The sequence below is a fragment of the Cheilinus undulatus genome, linkage group 6 (assembly GCF_018320785.1).
Source record: "Cheilinus undulatus linkage group 6, ASM1832078v1, whole genome shotgun sequence".
Taxonomy (NCBI): domain Eukaryota; kingdom Metazoa; phylum Chordata; class Actinopteri; order Labriformes; family Labridae; genus Cheilinus; species Cheilinus undulatus.
Genome location: NC_054870.1, coordinates 50984896 through 51007511, shown reverse-complemented (window position 1 = coordinate 51007511; position 22616 = coordinate 50984896). Strand labels below are relative to the sequence as shown.

At 41.7% G+C, this 22616-nt stretch overlaps 1 protein-coding gene across 1 annotated transcript in view; it reads left to right on the top strand.

Moving 5' to 3' along the window:
* cdh23 (cadherin-related 23) overlaps positions 1-22616 on the top strand; it is a 311828-nt gene that overhangs the window by 218151 nt on the left and 71061 nt on the right. Inside the window, exons 17-26 of the mRNA XM_041789179.1 lie at positions 2103-2175; positions 3902-4018; positions 4213-4325; positions 4762-4869; positions 9194-9383; positions 11108-11253; positions 13889-14108; positions 14793-14945; positions 16262-16375; positions 16455-16603. Of these exons, the coding sequence (XP_041645113.1) occupies positions 2103-2175; positions 3902-4018; positions 4213-4325; positions 4762-4869; positions 9194-9383; positions 11108-11253; positions 13889-14108; positions 14793-14945; positions 16262-16375; positions 16455-16603 (1383 nt within the window). The remainder of the gene's footprint in view (positions 1-2102; positions 2176-3901; positions 4019-4212; positions 4326-4761; positions 4870-9193; positions 9384-11107; positions 11254-13888; positions 14109-14792; positions 14946-16261; positions 16376-16454; positions 16604-22616) is intronic.

The following is a 22616-nucleotide window of genomic DNA, read 5'->3' as shown; positions in this document are numbered from 1 at the left end:
TCCTTTAATGTCTTGATTAGGCTTTAGAAAGATGACGTCATCCTTTAGGTTAAAAAAACATTCTATTTTTCACCTTTGATGGTGTTATCCTGCAATGTCTAGATCAGGCTTTAGAAAGATGATAACATCCTTTAAAGTAAAAAAAAAAAAAACATTCTATTCTCTGCCTTTGATGATGTCATCTTTTAATGTCTTAATTAGGCTTTAGAAAAATGACGTCATCATTTAGGTAAAAAAAAAACCATTCTATTCTCCACCTTTGCCCTCTGCCTTTGCTGATGTCATCCTTTAATGTCATTATAAGGCTTTAGAAAGATGATGTCATCCTTTAAAATTTAAAACAATTTACCCTCTGTCTTTGAAGATGTCATCCTTTAATATCTTAATTAGGCTTTAGAAAAATGATGTCATCCTTTAAAATTAAAAACCTTCTACACTCTTCCTTTGATGATGTCATCCTTTAAAGCCTTAATAAGACTTTCGAAAGATGACATCATCCTTTAAAGTCAAAAAACATTCTGTCCCCTGCCTTTGATGATATCATCCTTTAATATCTTAATTAGACCTTAGAAAGATGATGTCATCCTTCAAAGTCTTAATTAGGCTTAAGGAAGATGGTTTCATCAAAGCCTTTCAAAACATTCCATCCTTGCCTACTGCATTAAGGCCAGTCTATGCCCCCAGTTGACATTCCAATCTAACCTGACAAGGTTTTTATTTAGCTAAACAGTACATCAGTGAGTAAGAAGAATCATGACAACAGTGATGGTCTGAAGGACGCCTTTCAGACATGCTCAGTTGGAGCAGTTTCACCCTGACAAAGGCAACATGTTTGGGTCACATGTGTTCATGGACACTGAGCAGGATAACAGTGGACATAATTCACCTCACTGGTTTAGAACATTTCCAATATAAAGGGTCATTTTGGGTCAGAATCTTTCCATCGGTGTGTTTGCGAGAACAGATTTTATTGTGATCAGGTTTTGTTGGTTATTAGTGTCTATGTTAAGCAGAGCTGGTCTTGTTGCATGGCATAGAAAGTAAAGTTCAGTCTCTCTGTATCTGATCATCCTAAATGAATATTAATGTAAACATTTAGAGATGATTCTGTATTCCCATCATGCCTCTCTCTCTGTCCTCTTCAATCCGTGACTCACTGAGGTTTATCAGCAGCTGGCAGCCTCTCTCTCCTCTCTCGCCCTCTCTCTCTCTCACTCTCTCTCCCTCAGTGTAAACCGATATAATGGTGTCGTATGTGTAGTTATTGTGTTGACATTTCTCTCACAGCGGGGAGTCTACCAGCTCACAGCTCTCTGTCTAGGAATAAACACCGTCTTTATTCTAGTCGTTTATTCTTGTCAGATTAAACCTCCGCATCACATCATAATCACATTTTTAATCTTTATGTAATCACAGATCAATACTAACCTCTTTTAGTTCTCATATCCTCTAATTTTATATTTCTCATATTTTTTCTCACTAATGCATTAATAAAGAAGTTAAAGCAGCCACTTCCTCTTGACTTAGAGTAGCGTTGGAAAACTGGCAGCCCTGGGACCACATGCAGCCCTCCATCTAACTCAATGTGGCCCCTAAGTCAATGTCATATACTGATGAATAATAAACTTGAAAAAACAGGACAAACTGCCATGACAGCGTGAACACAGAAACATTTATTTTTTAATCTTTGATTATTGGTATATGGTTCATTCTTTAATTTAGATTTTTTTTATTATATAACATCCTTTTCCTCTCTGAGGTTCTCAGTTGGCCAGGGACTAGGTGGAATGTTTGGAGCAGACTTAGACACTAGGGGGCAGAGTTTGTCCAGAGAGGAGGCTGGTGAGGAGCAGAGTGTGTCTGTAGCCTTGTTAACAGAGATTCTGGAACCTGGATTTTATTTTTAATTTAATTTATCATATTTGTAATTATTTTTAAGCTAATTTCTTTGTCCACATGGAGCCTTTAAATTGACTCTCTCTGCTTTCACATCCTGAGGACTTTTAAAAAATCTGAGTCTGCGTTTTATTTCCCCATTCCTAATCATTAACTCTTCAGTCACTGATCTGGTTTAAGACCGTCTTTGTATTTCTCCTCCTCAGGATGAAAATGATAACCCGCCGGAGTTCAGCCAGCCGTCCTACATCGTCAAAATCCCCGAGAACATCATCGCAGGTGAGTCAGCTCATACAAAACCAGGATCCACACAGAGAAACAGAAGCATGCACTTAAAAAAAGATGATTCACTGTGTTAATGTGACAAAATCCAGACTTTAATAATCCATGCAAACATATAAGTGTAAATTTCTGTTCCCTTCAGGTGTGAACAAACGTAGAGATGGCAGAGTTCAGACAGGAAGCTCTGTCAGTGTTCGGATATCTTACAGCAGAAGTCCGGGTCACATACATGAACACCAAACCAGATTTAGAACTGAGTTTTAAAATATAACGTTATAAAAATATAGAATTGTATTATAAAATGGATTATATAGACATAGCACGTATGTTCAGAGGTGTGGAGTTATACAGCTGTGCAGATTTGTTAGTGGTTATGTTGTTGTGTGGTTAAACTAAAGGAGAATAACAGAGAGTGAGCAGTCGTTAAATTCATCTGATATAGATTCCTGTTGAAGCGACAAATAAACAGGTAATAGTCTCAGCCTCTGTTCTCCTCTGATGGGTAAAGAGGGAAATGAGGACAGATTTCAGAAGCAGCTTTTCCAAAGTTTGAAGATTTTTCCAGGAGTGCATGCACAGAAAAGTCTGAAAGAGAAGCTCAGCTCAGCACAGCAGACACAGTCCATGTTAAAGAAGGTTTAGGTCCTTCAGACTGAGCTGGGGGACAACAATCCTCTCCCTACCTGAGGAAGAATTAATCAGATCATAGACAGGAATGAGCCAAGATAAGCAAAATGATATTCCACTGATCTATAATCCACTGATCTGTAATCCAATGATCTGTAATCCACTGATCTATAATCCACTGATCTGTAATCCACTGATCTGTAATCCACTGATCTATAATCCACTGATCTGTAATCCACTGATCTATAATCCACTGATCTATAATCCACTGATCTGTAATCCACTGATCTATAATCCACTGATCTATAATCCACTGATCTGTAATCCACTGATCCATAATCCGTTAATCCGTGATCTATTGATCTATAATTCACTGATTTATAATCCATGATCTGTAAGCTATCAAACATAATCCGTGATATGTAATCCATAAAACATGATCACTGATCTGTCATCTAGTATCTATGAACAATAAACCCAAATCCATAAACTCTGAAACATAATCCAGTGTCATTTAGTCCATTACCTATATTCCATGATCTATAATCTGTAAAACAAAATCCAGGGTGTTATAATTTCTGGACTCATATCCATGATCTATAATCCCACTCAGAGCTGAGGGTGAATGTGTCTGATCTGGACACCTGTCGAGAATTAGGCCGATAATCCATGATCTATGATCCATCATGGATTTATGGATTATGGATTATAAACAGACGTTCATTCTCACTCTCTCTAGTCTTATTACTGTAGTTATCTCTCAATCTTCCTCCCAGGAGCGACCGTCCTGCTGCTGAATGCGTCTGATCTGGATGCCTCTGCAGAGTGTTGCCTGTGATCCATAATCTACAATCCATCATGGATTATGTTTTATGGATTATAAACAATGGGAGACTTTCTCACTCTCTCTAATCTTATTCAGTAATTATCTCTCTATCAGGAGCGACCGTCCTGTTAGTGAATGTGTCTGATATGGATGCCTCTTGAGATTGTTGCCTATAATCCATTATCTATAATCTGGATTATAAACAATATGAGTTAATTCTCACTCTCCCTAATCTTTATTACAGTAAGTATCTCTCTATTCTCCCCTCAGGAGCGACCGTCCTGCTGGTGAATGCGTCTGATCTGGACGCCTCTCGAGAGTTCGGCCAGGCGTCCCTCATCTACTCCCTGGAGGGATCGTCTCAGTTCAGGCTCAACTCACGCTCAGGTCGGTGCACGCCACCAAGAAAAGCCGGTCTGAGTCAGAGATGATTAATGGAGAAATTGAATTTCCCCATGTTTCCATCAGTTCTCCAAAGAACAGACAGAAGAGTTTCGGAATGTTTTACCACTCAGCCTGGCGAAGAGGGAATGTTGTGTAACTGTAATTTTATTTTGAAGTTTTCCATCTTCTTGTGTCAGGTGAGATCACGACCACGGCCCTGTTGGACCGCGAGCTGAAGTCAGAGTACATCCTGATCATCAGGGCCGTTGATGGAGGGGTGGGGCCTCAGCAGAAGACTGGCATCGCCACGGTAACCAGCATCACCTGTCCTACAGTGTGGAGAACAAGCTCCACCCTCTCCATCCTGGAGAACATTTAGTTAGGTTTTTCTGCCATCTAAGGGAGCACTTCTATTTTATTTTTCAAGCACCAGGGCACCAAGGTCTCTGATCTCCCTGATCTGAAGAAATCTGCCATCACACTTCTTCTGTTTGAGATCAGACGCCCCCTAGAGGCACATCGAATTACAAAATATAGTCTGGCAGATAGATGATTATTTTAACATAAATGTGTATTCCCCTAGTCTTATTAAACCCGTCTGCTGGTCTGTATTCACACCAACCTTTCACTCCCCCCAGCATCACTGAAAACGTGATGTTATTTAAAGATACAGAATGTTGTGTCATTACATTCCCCTCCAATAAACCAGGATGGTTCTTGAAGCTCCTCCCCCTTTCCTCTCTCAGGTGAACATCACCATCCTGGACATCAACGATAACGCCCCCATGTGGAGAGACGAGCCATATCACGCCAACGTGGTGGAGATGAGTCCCATCAACACCGACGTCATCTCTGTGAGTGTTCACACCTGTCTATCTGGTTTCAGACCTGTTTACCTGGATTCACACCTGTTTACCTGGTTTAACACCTGTCTATCTGGTTTCACACCTGTTTACCTGGTTTAACACCTGTCTATCTGGTTTCACACCTGTCTATCTGGTTCCACACCTGTCTATCTGGTTTAACACCTGTCTATCTGGTTCCACACCTGTCTAACTGGTTTCACACCTGTTTACCTGGTTTAACACCTGTCTATCTGGTTTCACACCTGTCTATCTGGTTTCACACCTGTCTATCTGGTTCCACACCTGTCTATCTGGTTTCACACCTGTCTATCTGGTTTAACACCTGTCTATCTGGTTCCACACCTGTTTACCTGGTTTAACACCTGTCTATCTGGTTTCACACCTGTCTATCTGGTTTCACACCTGTTTACCTAGTTTAACACCTGTCTATCTGGTTTCACACCTGTTTACCTGGTTTAACACCTGTCTATCTGGTTTCACACCTGTCTATCTGGTTTCACACCTGTTTACCTGGTTTAACACCTGTCTATCTGGTTCCACACCTGTCTATCTGGTTTCACACCTGTTAACATACTTCCACACCTGTCTACCTGCTTTTCATACCAGCTTACCTTATTTTACACCTGTCTATCTGGTTTCACACCTGCCACCCAAGTTCCACACCTGTCTACCTGGTTGCACACCTGTTTACCTTGTTTCACACCTGTCTACCTGCTTGCACATCTGCTTTTCACACCTGTTTACCTAGTCGACTGGTCAGACTGGCCACAGACCAGATGGATTGAGGTCTGAAGTGTTTTTAAAGCCTGGCTGACTACAGATTAGTGTTTTCCAACGTAATCCTAATAAACAGCAGCTGAATAAATAAAAACATGGACGTTTAAACATGAATCAGGTTTGTCTGATGAAGCATTGAGAACGTCATTGTTGGCATTTCTTTAGTGAAACTCTCCTGGCTTCAGTTCTCTGTCTTTGGTTTCAGTTATTTTTCATGGTTCTAAAAACTTTAGCAGAGTTGTAATAACTAAATGTGGTTTGTTTTGATAAAGTTTTAATATTTGAGGATGGCTGAAACAGTTTCTAAAATGTTGGTGCAGACAGTCTGATGGACAAACTTCTTCCTCAGTAAACAGCTATAATGATGATATTAGCTCCGACCGTCTCTGAGCCGCAGCCTGCCTCTTGATGTTCATTAAGCTCCGATTGTCCATTAATTAAAGAGGCGTCACCCAGCGTAATTAAAGGAGTCCGACTGCTAATTAAAATGTAGCCTGCAGTCATTCAGCGAGAATTATTCAGCTGCTGGCAGAGGAAGATGAGGAGACGAAGAGGGAGAGAAGGAGGGAGAGAATGAGAGAGAAAGAGAGAGGAAGGAGAAGCCACAGGGGGAGAGAAGGAGAGAGAGGATCAGAGAGAAAGAGAGAGACAGAAGAGGAAAGAGAGAGGAAGGAGAAGACACGGGGAGAGAAGGAGAGAGAGGATAAGAGACAAAGAGGAAGACAGAAGAGGAAAAAGGAAAGGAAAGGAAAGAGAGAAGAGGAGAAGACACAGGGGGATAGAGGGAGGGAGCAGATGAGACAGAAAGAGAGTTAAAGAAAGAGAGAAGACAGTGAGAGACAGTGGGAGGAGAGGGAGAGGAAAGAAAGATGAGAAAGGAAAAGAAAGAAAAGGAAAGGAAAGGAAGGAAGGAAGGCAAGGAAAGGAAAGGAAAGGAAAAGACAAGGGAAGGCAAGGAAGGAAAGAGATGAAAGAAAAGAATGGAAAGGGATGACATGGAAGGAAAGGGATGACAAGGAAATGAAAAAAGAAAAGACAGAAAGGAAAGGAAAGGATGGGAAAAAGACGAGGGGAAAGTATGTAGAGAATGATTGGTAAAGAAAAAGAAATTAGGAAAGAAAGAAAAACAGATGGAAAGACAGAAATAAAAGAAATTAAAGCGGAAATAAAAAAGAAGAGAAAGAGATCAGATAAAAAATAAAAAGAAACTTGAAAAAGAAAAGAGTAAAAAGGTAGATTAGAAAAGAGGGAAAAGAAAAGATAAGACAGGGACAGAAAAGAAAAGAGAGGTTCCTGATGCTCTACCTTAAATCCAGAGGATTCTTAACTTCCTCTCCTCTTCCTCGATCTTTATCTCTTGTTGGCGGTCTGATGCTGGCCCCGTCTTCCTCCTCTGACCATCTCTTAAGAAACCCTGCCCCCCCAAAGCTGTTCCATCCTGTGACTGGACCCTTAGCCCAGCCTGTGTTTCCATGGCGACAGAGGCCACCTGCTGAGACCTCTCATAGGTGTGCAGTCACTGACTGCTGAATTTAAACTACAGTTCAGACCTGTCTGTGTGGTTATTAAAGGGTTAAACAGATGAAATCAAACCTACCTGCTCTCTGTCTTTAGGTGGGGTAATGGACTCTTCCACACACCTAACATCGTCTCCTCCTGTCTGCACAGATAATCAATAATCCTGGGACGTCTGCTGAATTATTAAAGCTCAAACCTTTAACGACCAATTAAGATTTTTTACTCTTTATTCTGAGCTCTGAATTATTGATCAGCTCTTTAAAAACCAACCAGAGTTTAACTCGGCCTTTATCCATCCATCAGCCGTCCCCTCTGACTCTGAGAGAGAGGATGCTCCTGTTTCTATAAATGTTCTCCCTCCTTCTCTCAGCTCGTAGATACACTTCCTGTTAGCGTCTCCATGATGGCTGCCATGTGCTCGCTGCGTCTGGCTGATGCGTCTTTTCTGTTTTTAACCGCTGCTTAAACCACAATATCTTCAGACAGTTCAGATAAAAGTCACCATCTAACATAGTCACTAAATAAACCAGTACACCGCTAGCATAACATCCCCTAGTGTTTCCATGGTCCTAGTTTATATTCCACTTATCAGGGAATTAGATACTGCCTGAGACCACTAGCCCGTCCTCTAGTGGTATCCACCAGTAACACAACCATGTGGGACCTAACATATTTACAATTCATGGTTGGATGGTTTGGGTCAGCTGGTTTCAGCTTGGATGGTTGGGCTTTAGCTGGATTCAGCTGGTCAGCTGGATGGCTGGATTTGGGTGGTTTGGCTGTCAAGCTGATTTGGTTGGACGGCAAACCTGATAACATGATTCCAGCCATGAACTCTCCTGTTAGTTAACTCTCATTAAACCACTCAGTACATGTTATGATTCTGGTAATCTGGTTGGAGTGTTTAGGTGGAAAATTTGTGCTGAGGATGTCTTTGATTGTAGGTTTGGCTTAGTGGTTTGCTTGTCTGGATGGATGGTCCAGTTCTTGGTTTGTAAGGTTGGATGGTTTAGTTAGTGGATGGTTAAGTTAGTGGTTTGGTTGGATGGTTTAGTTAGTGGTTTGTTTGGTTGGTAGTGAGGCTTTATGGTTTTGGTTGGATGGTTGGGCTTTATGGTTTGGTTGGATGGTTGGGCTTTAGGGATTGGTTGGATGGTTGGTTTGGATGGTTTGGATTTATGGTTTTGGTTGGATGGTTGGGTTTTATGGTTTGGTTGGATGGTTGGGCTTTATGGTTTGGTTGGATGGTTGGGCTTTAGGGATTGGTTGGATGGTTGGTTTGGATGGTTTGGATTTATGGTTTTGGTTGGATGGTTGGGTTTTATGGTTTGGTTGGATGGTTGGGCTTTATGGTTTGGTTGGATGGTTGGGTTTTATGGTTTGGTTGGATGGTTGGTTTGGGTGGTTTGGCTGTGTGATTTGGTTGGATGGTTGGGTTTTATGGTTTCAGTTGGATGGTTGGGCTTTATGGTTTTGGTTGGATGGTTGGGCTTTAGGGATTGGTTGGATGATTGGGCTTTATAGATTTGGTTGGATGGTTGGGCTTTATGGTTTCAGATGGATGGTTGGGTTTTATGGTTTCAGTTGAATGGTTGGGCTTTATGGATTTGGTTGGATGGTTGGGCTTTATGGTTTCAGATGGATGGTTGGGTTTTATGGTTTCAGTTGAATGGTTGGGCTTTATGGTTTTGGTTGGATGGTTGGGCTTAAGGGACTGGTTGAATGGTTGGGCTTTAGGGATTGGTTGGATGGTTGGGCTTTATGGTTTCAGATGGATGGTTGGTTTGGTTTGGCTTTATGTTTTTGCTGAATGGTTGGTATGGGTGGTTTGGCTGTGTGATTTGGTTGGATGGTTGGGTTTTATGGTTTCAGTTGGATGGTTGGGCTTTATGGTTTCGGTTTTATGGTTGGGCTTTAGGGATTGGTTGGATGGTTGGGTTTAATGGTTTCGGTTGGATTAGATTTTTAGGTTGTTTACCACCCCTCATAGATTACTTTATTTTTCTTACCTGTGCAGGTGTTAGCCATGGACCCTGATAACGGACTCAATGGGACGGTGGTGTACAGCATCAGTCCAGAGAACCCGTTCTACACCATCAACAGCAGCACCGGAAAGATCCGCACCAGCGGGGTCACTCTGGACCGAGAGAGCTCCAACCCAGGGCACGCGGCCTTAATGAGGACCATTGTCATCTCAGCTATGGACCGTCAGTACTTACACTGTTTATATACACTGTAAAAAATGACCATGGTTATACACACTGTAAAAAATGACCATGGTTATAAACACTGTAAAAAGGAAAATGGTTATATACGCTGTAAAAAATGACCATGGTTATTTACACTGTAGAAAATGACCATGGTTAAATAAACTGTAAAAAATGACCATGGTTATATACACTGTAGAAGATGACCATGGTTATATACACTGTAGAAGATGACCATGGTTATATAAACTGTAAAAAATGACCAAAGAAATATAAAAACTGGTAAATGACCACAGTTATATACACTGCAGAAAATGATCATGGTTAAATGCACTGTATCAAATGACCATGGTTTTATAACCTGTAAAAAATGACCATGGTTGTATACACTGTAAAAAGGAAAATGGTTATATACACTGTAAAAAATGACCATGGTTATTTACACTGTAGAAAATGACCATGGTTATATAAACTGTAAAAAATGACCATGGTTATATACACTGTAAAAAGGAAAATGGTTGTATACACTGCAAAAAATGACCATGGTTATATACACTGTATAAATGGCCATGTTATGGATACTGTAAAAAATTATCATGGTAATTTATGCTAAAAAATGACCATGGTTATATACACTGTAAAAATGACATAGGTAGGTTTGGATGGCTTTTTCCCTCAGAAGATGAAAAAATCATTTAAAGGGGACATAATGTGCAAAAGTCACTTTTTCAGGCTTGCCTAACAAAAATATGAGCCCCTGGCCTGTCTACAATCCCCTCAAATACCAGAGCACCCACCCCCCTCCACCTATCAGAAAATGTGTCTTGAAACAAGCCATTCTGAAATTTTCCCCTCATGATGTCATGTGGAGAGTTAGCCCCATCCCCAGGTTAGGTTGGCCCTCCCCACCTGGAAGAAAGTTCTGCCCTCCTCTCCTTTCCTCAGCTGGCAGCTAAGAGGAGGATCAGGAGAGCCACTTCCATTTCCTGAGAGGGGCGGAGTCAGGGTGGAGTCAGACAGCTCATTAACATTTAAAGCCACAGACACAGAAACAGCTTGTTCTGAGCAGGTCTGACACAGAGGGGTTTAGACATGCAAACATCCAATACTGGAGTGTTTTTTCAGCTACAGATTTCACAGACATGTTTTGGGGACCTCTGAGACCGATACAAACTCGTCTTAAAAGGGTAAAATATGTCCCCTTTAAAAGCTGACTTTTGTATTTCCTCAGGTCTAATGTTAGCATTAGTTTGATGATCTGAAACTTCAGGAAATCAGGAGGGTGGAAATACTCATTCCCAGCTCTGTATGGAGTGTACTCCTCAGTGGTGATTAACGCCTACTTCTGTTGCTGTGATTGGACCATCATGAATGTGACAGACAGAATGTTTGTCCACTCACCCTGTGAGTTTTATCTTAAAGGGTAGTGCCCTTCCCAAACACCGTCTAAGGGGTATTACCCAGACTGGTGGGAAATTTATCAGATTATGAGTTTACCCAACCTTTGCTCATTTAAAAGCCAAATTTCCCATCATTGGTTGTGTGGGACTTAAACAGGTATCAGGTGTTAAGGTGCTCTCTTTGAACTCATGTAAGGCATCTTTAAATCTCTCTAATTCCTCCTTCTTTAATTTGCATGTCGACTATTCCAGTTTTTCCTCTGCTGATAAACTCTTCTCTCTTCTTCTCTGTCTCTGTGTATGTGTCTCTGGCGCCCTCTGCAGGCGGCAGCCCCCCTCTGCGTGCGTCAGCGAGTACCACAGTGTTTGTGAACCTTCTGGATCTAAACGACAACGATCCGGACTTCATCAATCTGCCGTCTGTGGCCGAGGTCCCTGAGGGTCTGCCTGTGGGATCCTCAGTGTTTAAGGTGGAATAATAAACTTTATTTATGAAGGCGGGAGGGGTAAAACAACACCACAGCTGCAAACTTCATTTTTGTTATCATTTGTTTTCAACAGTGCAATTTTAATCTAGACTGGTCAGCTACTGTTGACAACAAGAAAGCAAGCAATGCTGACCCTTAACTGGATTATTTTATTCTTTTTTTACCTGTAGTTTTTCTCCTGTTCAATATTTATATTCTTTGTGCTTTATGTAAAGGTGCATCTCAAAACATAGGAGAGCATGTAGACGTTCATTTTCTCCTGTGATATATTTCAGAAAGTTATATTTCCATCAATTCAAGATTCATCCTCTACCAGGTTAAACATTCTCAGACCATTTTTTAGTTTTGATTAGAACGGTAACAGTGATTAGAATATTAGAATAATGTGGAAAAGTCTCATTTGAAGGTTTCCTGAGCCTTCATTCTGTCACTCTGGTTCAGTACACACAACCACAATCATGAGGAAGACTGCTGACTGGACCTAGTCCAGAGCAGGGGTTTTCAAACTTTTTTCGCCCAAGCCAAAATCTCAAGGCACGCCATGTTTAAATCGATACAAAATAGACTTTTTGAATAATTTTACTGCCAACTGGGGAATCATGGTGTTGGCAAAAGGTGCCTGGAAGGTGGCAAAAATGAGTGAAAAGTGATCAGAAAATGTGGCAAAATTGGGCAATAAGTGGCAAGACAGACTAAACAATGGTCAGAAATTGTCAAAAAGTGGCCAACCAATAGGTTAAAAGTGGCAAAAACATGTGATAAGTGTCAAAAAGGTGGCAAAAATGGGTGACAAGTGGTCTTAAAGGGTAACATGTTGTAAAACGGTGGTAAAAATAGGTTAAGAGTGATATAAAGGGGAAAAATTGGGGAAAAAAGTGGCTCAATAAAGGCTAAAGTGGGTGAAAATTGGAAAAAAAAGGTGGCAAAAAATGGGTTAAAAGTGTCCAAAAGGTGGCAAAATAGGTTACAAATGGCAGAAAAGTGGCAAAAATTAGTTAAAGTTGCAATCAGGTGGTCAAAAGGTTTTAAAAGGGCTTATAAAGGGGCAAAAATGGCCAAACAATAGCAAAAATCAGCAAAAGGGTAGCAAAATCGGTTTAAATGTGGCCAAATGTTCCAAAAAGTGGCAAAAATGGGTCAAAATTAGTAATAAGAAGCGCCAAAACTGCTACTAAGCAGCAGAAGGGTTTAAGTTGTCAAGCAAGTCGTAAAAATGAGTAGAAAACATAGTCAGGGTTTTTTCAGTACTTGGGACAAAGTTGTAGTAATAACGTATGGTCGTACAAATTCCCACGGCACACCTAGACTTGCCTCAAGGCACGCTAGTGGGCCCTGCCACACCATTCGAGAACCTCTGGTCCAGAGGACAGCCATGTCACTCTTGTCAGGGAAGGAATGCCACAGAACGTCACTGCTGAAAGAGCAGGCTGTTCCCAGAGGCTTTATTAAAGTACACTATATTGCCAAAAGTATTCACTCACCTATCCAAATAATGGAAATCAGGTGTTCCAATCACCTCCATGGCCACAGGTGTATAAAATCAAGCACCTAGGCATGCAGACTGTTTCTACAAACATATGTGAAAGAATGGCTCGCTCCCAGGAGCTCAGTGAATTCCAGCGTGGTACTGTGATAGGATGCCACCTGTGCAACAAGTCCAGTGGTGAAATTTCCTGGCTCCTAAATATTCCACAGTCAACTGTCAGTGGTATTATAACAAAGTGGAAGTGATTGGAAATGACAGCAACTCAGCCACCAAGTGGTAGGCCACGTAAAATGACAGAGCGGGGTCAGCGGATGCTGAGGTACATAGTGCGCAGAGGTCACCAACTTTCTGCAGAGTCAATGGCTACAGACCTCCAGACTTCACATGGCCTTCAGATTAGCTCAAGAACAGTGGTAGAGAGCTTCATGAATGGGTTTCCATGACTGAGCAGCTGCATCCAAGCCATACATCACCAAGTGCAATGCAAAGCAAATTATTTTTCTATTTTTAATGTCGTGTTCTGACCTTTTGAACTAATAAGTCGGAATTTTTATCTCAGATTTGAGTCTTTAAACTTATCATTTTTACTTTTAGTATTTCCAAATGGTTTATCATCAGTGCTGTTTTCTTCATATTTTATCACTGGTAAAAATCAGGTTAATAGTTTAAGGTTGTGTTGACCCTGTTAGACCCTCAGGTTAGGCCTAAATTCTGAATCCAACCCCTGCTGTGACTGAGTTTGAGACCCCTGCTATAGATGAATGAAGGGGAGACTTTGATAATGAAACATACAGCAGGTTTTCAACATAAATAACACAATTTCATATTAGGAAGTATAAATGGCTCACTATTGATGACTACAAATGAACCAGTACAGTTATGGTGATGTGGATTGTGGAATTAAGTCTCATATTTAGTGAGATTAGTTGTTTTATATGCATCCATGTTCAGTCTGGCTTCATGTGTTGGGTTGGACTCTGGCCGCCGCTCTTCAGCCCGTGATGAAACCTCAGCACCCTAAAACGTGCATTTGACTCTCCATGGCTTGATTTGACAGTTGGGGACATCAGAGGGCCGGTCAGTCTGATATTTCTCTGTATGTATCTGAACACATCTCTCTCTGCCCACCAGGTCCAGGTGGAGGACCCAGACCAGGATAAGAACGGTCAGATCACTTTGGCGCTGCAGGTCGGGATGCCCCGCCTCGACTTCTACCTGAACACGTCCACAGGTGTCCTGACGTCCACGGCTGTGCTGGACCGAGAGCAGATCGGACAGTACCACCTGAGAATCATCGCCTTTGATGCCGGGAAGTTCCCCCGCACGTCCACATCGACGCTGACCGTCACAGGTGAGACAAGGGAGAGGATGACGATGATGAAGGTTCTGCTGTTTTTAAGATTAATCTTCACTAGAGTTCTCTGCTGACTGAGCTGTAACTTTACTTCAGGACTCTTTATGGGCTTTTATGCTTTTATTAAGACAGGAGGAAAGTGGATAGAGCCTGAAACAGGGATGAGAGAGTCGGGAATGACATGTGGGAAAGGAGCCACAGACCAGACTTGAACCTAGGCTGCCCTCATATGGAGCAAAACTGCTAAGTCATCTGCGACCCAATACTCCAACATTTTTCATGAAGAGCTCAAAAAACCTTTAAAGAATCTGGAGCTGAATTTTAGGAGCTGGTGGGTCTAGCAGCAGTATGAATTCAACATGGAATTCAAAATTTCCATTTTCCACCACTTAGATTTTGGCTCTAGCAAATGTATTTTTCAACAGTTTGGCTCTTTGGTTGAGCAGGGCTGAGTAACACTGCACTGATTACTATGAAATCACTCAGATAGGACCGCTAACATAAAAAGGTTTTATAGTTTTATTACAATGAGTCCTGGAGATCAGAGAAGAACCATAAAAATCTGTATTTCAGTTAAAGTCTTTCCCTGTTTCTTAACATTAACAAAAGCGTGTGTTCCCAGCTGTTTTACGTCCTTACCTGTCCTCATGGTCATCCACCTGTGTGCCCCGTGTTTATCAGTACTCGACATGAACGATGAGACGCCGACCTTCAGCCCGTCCGTCTACAATGTGTCCCTTAAGGAGAGCGTCCCCAGAGACCACGTGGTCGCTCGTCTCAGCTGCACGGACGACGACGCCGGTCTCAACGCCGAGCTCAGCTACTTTATCACAGGTCAGCCACGCCACGGGGTAGACCATAAAAATCACTGTAACTTCCTAAGACCCTGCATGCACATATTAAGACATTACATTCTGGCTTTCCTGTAGCATAGAAATGATTTATACTGTTAGAACTTTTGAGATGCTTTGAGTACTTCATCTGGAATACTGGCAGAATTTGCGATTGAATTTTCCTGAATAATTAGAGAATATAAACATACAAATTTGTGTTTGGTTCAGTATTTCTTTGTTACCGTTGGAAAGCCTGTTTATTTCCCTTTTAAATGAAGCCACATTTGTAAGGAACATGCATCTGTGGGATGAGCAGCAGAGCTGAGTATGTGCGTTGCACCCATTAAAAATTTGCCAAATCTTCTCTGTCAATGCAATACAAATGCATGATCCTTACAAATGTGGCATCATTTAAGAGGGTGATAAACAGGCTTTCCAACAGTATAAGATTTATTACCAAGAAGCATTGTTACAACAAAGAAATAATGTACCAAACACAAATTTACTTAATTTTTGTTCTAAGTTATCTTGGAATTTTCAAGTGTTTTAGTGGAAATTTTGGGATATGTTTTTTAGCGAGTTTCATTAGGAGTTTTGGGGGGAACTTGCTGTGAAATTTTTGAGTATTGTATGAAATATTGGGAAAATTTTAAGGGGATTTTTAATATAAATTTGGGAGATGTATGTATATATAATGTCTCAGAATTTTATTTGGCTTTTGGGGGAGAATTTGCTTAAAAATGTAAAGTTTTCTCATGGAAACCTGGGAAATGTATTTTTTAAGTTTGGGAATTTGATTGGGAATTGGGAGTTGGTGTGTCCTTTGAAATTTCTTGAAATGTATACAAATATCAGGGAATTTGTCAGGATGTTCGGGGGAGTTTCCTGTCAGTTCCATGTTTTGGCGAATTTGCTTAGAGATTTTGGGGACTCTTCAAAATATTTTTTTAGGAATTTAAATGGGATTTTTGGGGACATTTTTAACAAAAATTAGGATTTATGATAGAGTTTCACTGAAACATTGGAGGAATATGAAAAAGAAATTTTAAGCAATTTCTTTACAATTTAAAGGAATTTGTGTTGATGTTGGACATCACTTTCGATCAAAATTAATTTGCGTTTAAAAACGAGGCTGAGCTTTTAAACTGATCAGATCCTAAATATCCCAAAAATAGGGGAAACTAAAAATGCATTCAGAATAAAAGCTCTGGTCTCAGGAGGTTAATGAATTTAAAAATATTTATTTGCTATTTAGAATAACTCCCCTATGTGTGTGTTTTTGTTGTTTTGTGTGTTTGTGTATTTCCCGTCTTCCAGGAGGGAATCAGGACGGTAAATTCAGCGTGGGGTTCAGAGACGGCGTGGTTCGGACGGTGGTCGGTCTGGACAGAGAGACTCAGGCGGCGTACGTGCTGGTGGTGGAGGCTATAGGTGTGTTTTATGATATACTGGCCTATTTTTGTGTAATCTCCTTATTTCCACCTCGCTAACTGCTCTAACGTCTGCGTAGATAACGGCCCTGCAGGCAGCAGGAGGACGGGGACAGCCATGGTTTCTGTGGAGGTCCAGGACGTCAACGACAACAGACCCATCTTCCTCCAGAACAGCTACGAGACCAGCGTGCTGGAGAGCGTCCCCAGAGGAACCAGCATCCTGCAGGTAAACTCAACTCTCTAGTTTCTGTCTTTATTTTAATGCTTCACTCGACTGGACGGAGTTAGAGAACGAGGAAGTAGAGGAAAAGAGAACGACAGCTTTAATAGTGCACAGTGATCACACTCAGGGTTCACGAGGATCCTTCAGACGTCTTTAAAAGTCTAAAATTAAGATTCTAAAGGTCTAAAATGTCTTAAGTTCTAAATAGAACACCTGCAGCAGATCACACATAGGAGAAAAGAATGTTACAGCACCAGTGTTACGTTCTTTGATCTTTTTTATCAGAACAAAAAAGACAGTAAGAAAAAAAGAGGAGTGAACACTTTTTTTTTTTTTTTTATTGGTTCCCAGTTTAATTTGAACTCTCTCAAAGGTCAGAGGGCAGGTTTTTGATTTGTGTATTTAAGCGCCAACCTATTTTTAACCTGAAATGAGAAATCCAAAATCAAGAAACAAGCAGTTTCACAATATCTTTTAAAAAAATTGAAAAATAAAACATGGAAAAAAAACCTATTCTGGATCAGATTAAAATTGAGAATTAAAAAAAAACATTAATTGCTTTTTATTTCTCTTCCTTGCTTTTAAAAGAAAAGTTTAAAAAAAATAGAAAAACATTGTTTTTCATCTGGTTGTTTTTGTTTTCTGCTCTTAAAAGGAAGATCAAAGAAAGGAACATTGGTGATGTAACATTCTTTTTTCTGGCACCTGCACCAACTCACATGGGAATAAAAGCATGTTATATCCCCAGTGTTCTGATCTTTGATCTGTCTTTTTGATCAGGACACAGGACACTGGCTGCCTGAAAGAGATCTGGACAGGGTTTCATTTCCATGTATTTTTTTTTTTTTTTTTTTTTTTTTTTTTTTGTATTTTTTATCTGGGTTGGTGAAACAGTTTGTTTCTGGTTTTTTGTTTTGTTTTGTTTTTTTCAAATTTTGTTTGCGGTAAACTACACTGACACCAGGATACTTCTACTACAGAAGACAAATCAAGAAATCCTACGACCACATTCTCTCTAAACAGCCGATAAATGGACATGATTTACATTTAGAACAGTTCATTTATGGACGGAGATTTATTTATTTCCGCTGAATCAGATCCAAAGTCTAACATTTCTCCATCTTTTCTCTGACAGTGGATCAGTTTTATTCTATTTCTCTTATTTCTGAGGTCGCTCCATGTCCGTGGTCAGATTTCAGTCATGTAGACAAACAGACATGGCGTGGTGGCGTGGTCGCTCCATGTCCGTGGTCAGATTTCAGTCACGTAGTCAAACAGACATGGCGTGGTGAGGTTGGGCTCCACGTTGGCGTCTGTCTGCGGCGTCTGTCGTTGTGGCGACCGTGACGTGCTCTCTCTCCCGTGCGCCCTGCGTGGCGGTGGTCGTCTGAAGGAGAGGTTGTAGGACCTCCTGTAGGAGCCCAGCCTCTTCCACACCTTCAGCTGAGGCTCCGTGGACCCTCCTCTTCCTCGGGTTAGTCCGTCTCCTCGACCGCAGCTCCCCTCGCAGTCGCCATCCTGCTCCGACGGTCTGCACACTGCCAGGAACGCCGCTAACCCCGCCAGCAGCAGAGAGAGACCCAGGACCACCATGATGGTGACCTCCGGGTGGGAGACGGGGGAGACGGGGGAGGAGGAGGAGGTGATGCTGCTGGTCAGGATGGACAGGGGGACGGTACCTGAGCTCCAGGTGGAGTTAGAGAGCGACTCAGTGACGTTCATGATGTTTCCGTCCTGTGAGAGGAAAAGAATGTTAGATCAGAGGTTGATAATTTATTTACAGAACATGAACCAATGAGTGAAGACGTTACTGCCAGAGGGGAACAAACATGGAGGACAGCTGGTGGTTAGAAAATTAATGGTAGACATACACGTTTGGTGGCTGATTTAATGTAGTGAAGAATGCTGAGATTATTCTGTATTATTAGGGATTTAATCCCACAGTCATCTGTAATTCGCTCTAAATCAAAACAATAACAGAAGATGATGAGTGGAGATGTGCTGCTCCCTGACCAGAGTGCTAAGTGATGTCTTAATCTCAGACCAGGGAGGCCACTTTTAACAGCTTTTCTCCCTCTGAACTGAAAACGGATCTGACCAATCAGCTTTGTTAGAGGAGAAAGAGGCGGTCCTATGTAGACTAACCCAGCCCTAGATTGTATAAGCAGGTTAGCATTGAAGCTGCACCTTTACTACCTCATTTGTCTTTGCCCTGATTGGCCAGTGATGAATGACACAGACAGAATGTTCAGCCAATCACCTGCTAAGAAGTTTTTAAAAAGTCCTGTCCCTCTTAATAAGGAGGTGAATGTGAAATACATCCATGAGACGATCTATCTGGAGTATAAACTTAACAGAGTGACGTTTTTAAAGAACAAACTTGTCGATATAGAACAGGAAGTAAGCAGCAGAGGTGTGTGGAGCCGAGCGGTGCCTCTTCTTAATACTACTTCCTGTTTTCATTCATAAATTTATCAGAATTAGGGAGAAATGCACTAAACAGGGACGTCCATGTTCACGCTGGAAGTGGCCTCAGGATGTGCATCCACTCTATTTCAATGTGCCTTTTAACAGCTTTTCTCCCTCATTCTAATAGGTTTATAAATGAAATCAAAATGTTTGTTTACAGCCTGGTTTAAAAAGCAAAACACGTTTCGTTAGCTAATATTTTCACGTCACTGTACGGGTGGTGTATTTGTCCCACAATTGTTTCATATTTAGGAAAAACCCTCACTGTGCACTGATTGGTGCATCTCATTTGATTGACAGATAGCTTACCAGGCACATGCCACCTATCTGTCAACCAGAAGGCTAGCTTTCGTGATAGCTTAGGTGACAGGAAGTAGAGCTCAGTGGGTGGGCTCTTGTCTGCCGTTAGGTTGATCCAAATGTCTGAGGCCACAGTCAATGCAGTGATGCTCAACGTGTGGCTCTTTTATGTCTTAATTTGAAATATTATTCCCCCAGAAAACCAGAAACCAGAAAATATGACCTCAGAAATTATTCATTACAACTCACATTAATGAGTTTGAATCCCCACATTAATACAGTTGGGTTTAATTTTGTTTGTATATTTATATTATTGCCCTTATTTGCAATTTTTTGCCAATTTTTTTCAGTTTTTTGTTGCCACTTTTAATCCATTTTTACTGCTTTAAGCCCACTTTTGCATTTCTTTTTGCCCATTTTACTACTTTTATCCCATTTTTGACACCAGTTTTTTGCCTCTTTGATCCTCCTTTCTGCTATTTACAATTGTTTTTTTTTCTTCGACCATTTCAGCTGTACTTTGCCATTAAATGCCACTGTTTTCAGCCTTCTTGCCAATTTGCTGCTTTTTGAGCTTTTTTTCCCACAATTTTGCCCACTTTAGTCAATTTTTTAATGTATTTTTGGGCTTCCTAAGCGCCTTTAATTGACAGTGGAGGACTGTTGATAGAGTTGGAAATGGGTTGAGAGTGGGGAGAGACATGCGGCAAAGGCCGGATTCGAACCCAGGATGCTGCGTACGTGAGTAGCGCCTCTAGGCCATCTGCATGCCCATTTAACTCATTTTTTGGTAACTTCTCACTCACTTTTGCCTCTTTCTGCCCTGCTTTGCCACTTCTTCTCCCTGTTTTTCCCACTTTTCACCCACTTTTTGCCATTTTATGCCTACTTTGCCCCTTTTCAACCCCCTGGACACTTTTTTTGCCGCTGTTTGACCATTATTTGCCACATTTAACTCTTTGGGCGTCAGAGATTTTTCAAGAAAATAGTCAATTTTGATATCAAGATTATAGCTTGAAAGTGGTTAGAGATAAAGGCATAGGCCTACTGTAAATGAGAAAAATCTTCAGTATGACCCAAGGTTTGTGATGAGAGTAAATTCACTCATCTAATTTGCATATTCTGACATCACCAGACGGCCTCCACCCCCACTGGGTTTTCTTCTATGGCTTCTAACATGGCTGCCCCTACCTCCACTGTGTTTTCCATTCCTTACCTGCGTCACTAATCGCAGTGTTTTGACCACCCTGATACCCCCACCACATCCCCTCCCTCCCCGGCCACGGTGAGGCAAAGCATCGGCCTTGGTATGTACTGCTTGTGGACTATCACTGCGCGTAGACGCGCTGTCGGTGCTCACAGATGCACTGTCAGTCTCACCCATGGTTTCACCGGACAACTGAACATCATGTCAGAAGGTGAATATTCCTCTATTCCTCCTGGCAGTGTGAGTATTCTTGCTACAATTCGCTCTCTGTCTCTCCGTTACACTCCGACTACAACCACCGCTTCCTCGTCTCCTCGACCGGGGGTGGGTCTTTCAAAACTCTCTCTCTCTCCAAAACTTTGAATGGAAACACACCCACGATAGCTGCTGGGATTGAATGTGTCCACCATCTCCTGGTGTAAAGTGGTAACAACAGCTAGAGCCTGTTTAATTCAGCAATGTTGCTTGTCGTAATTTTGCAACTTTGGCGCTTAAAGGGTTAACTTATTTTTATTGCCACTTTAATCAGTTTTTGCCGCTTTTCACCCCTTAGATTGTGGCTCTTGCAAAGTCATTTTTCAACTATTCTGCTCTTTGGTTGAGCAGGGTTGAGTAACGCTGGTCTATGGTCTTAAAGTGTTTTTGTTTTGGTAGAGAGCCCCCTGGTGGTGGATTTTATATACTGTGCATTTAGGTTCTAACTGTTTTGGTACATCTTTGGTTATAAAGACATTCTGGGCTAAATTCAGGGCTGTGTTTAATCTCCATTAACCTTGATGGACGACGTCCACAACCTGAGTTTGTTTGACTTGTTTGGTCTGAACTGAGCTGGTAAAGAAGGTTTTGAGCTTTTCTGGTCTTTAGTTGGGCTTAATAGTATTAAAGTCCTAACCACTGAGTGGCCGTGGATGTGTGACTGATCTCCAGTCAGCCTCTCTGCTCAGTCGCTGTACTTGCACTTTTCTTGGATCACCCACTCGAGTGTTGATGACAAACATGCGTGGCGGCCGCCGCGTGCACACGGCGCTCCGATGTTTGGCATTTTCAGCGATTATGCAGCCGTTAAATCAGGGACTATAAACAGTGGATGCCTGACAGGCTTTCTTCAATGTAAAACAAATTGGCTTTATTAAAACGGCCCGTGTAACTGTAAAATGAAAGCAGCCACCTCTCTCACCCCGGCCTCCAATTATCCCCCCCTCCCCCCATCAGCACGCTAACATTTGTAAATGTCATGGTCCTTAATTCAGAGCAGACAAAGCAGAGCTTATCGCTGAGAGGAAACACATCGGGACGTGAAATTATTTTTAAGACAAAATGCCAGAAAAGCTGTGAAAAGGCCATCGGAGCGGGACGGCTCGTTAGGGACGACCTTCATTAGTCAGCACCGCCACACGCTTAAACACACCAACGCTACAGTACGGCGTCCTCATATCATGCCATGATGGAGGACTGAGGTCCTTTTATGGTCACACTTCCTCTCCAGCAGCCCTCGGGGCAAAAAGAGACAACCAGAGGAATGACCAAACTTTATAATGAAGAGGGTTTAAAACTAGTTAGAAACAATGCTGAGCCCATTCAGGATCACTGAGGGGGATGGAGGTGATCCTGGAGGTGAAGGGCGGGGTTTCAGCAGGACTGGATCAGCCAATCACGGGGCTAAAGACTTCATATTGTACCATCATTGAGATAAAGTACTGTGATGATGCAGAGCTGTCCTGTCACTTTCTGCTACCCTGCTCCTTCATGCAGCTCTCATCTCATCTGTCCGCTCAGAGTTCAGCTCTCTCCTTCAGTCAGGTCGTGGGTTGCCAGGTCGCAGGGACAGAGGGGTTGAAGTTTTATGTTGACTGCGGGTATATTACTTGATTTACACACAATCTGGCAACTTTGGTGTCCGCAGAGAAACATACAAAACATCTGATTCTGTGTTTATAAATTAGTAGTAGAGCCAAGAAAATACGTGTGTTTCCCGAGAGAAATGACAAAACAGGAAATGGGCGGGAGCTGAAATATGGGAGAAACCTGGGAAAAACAGGA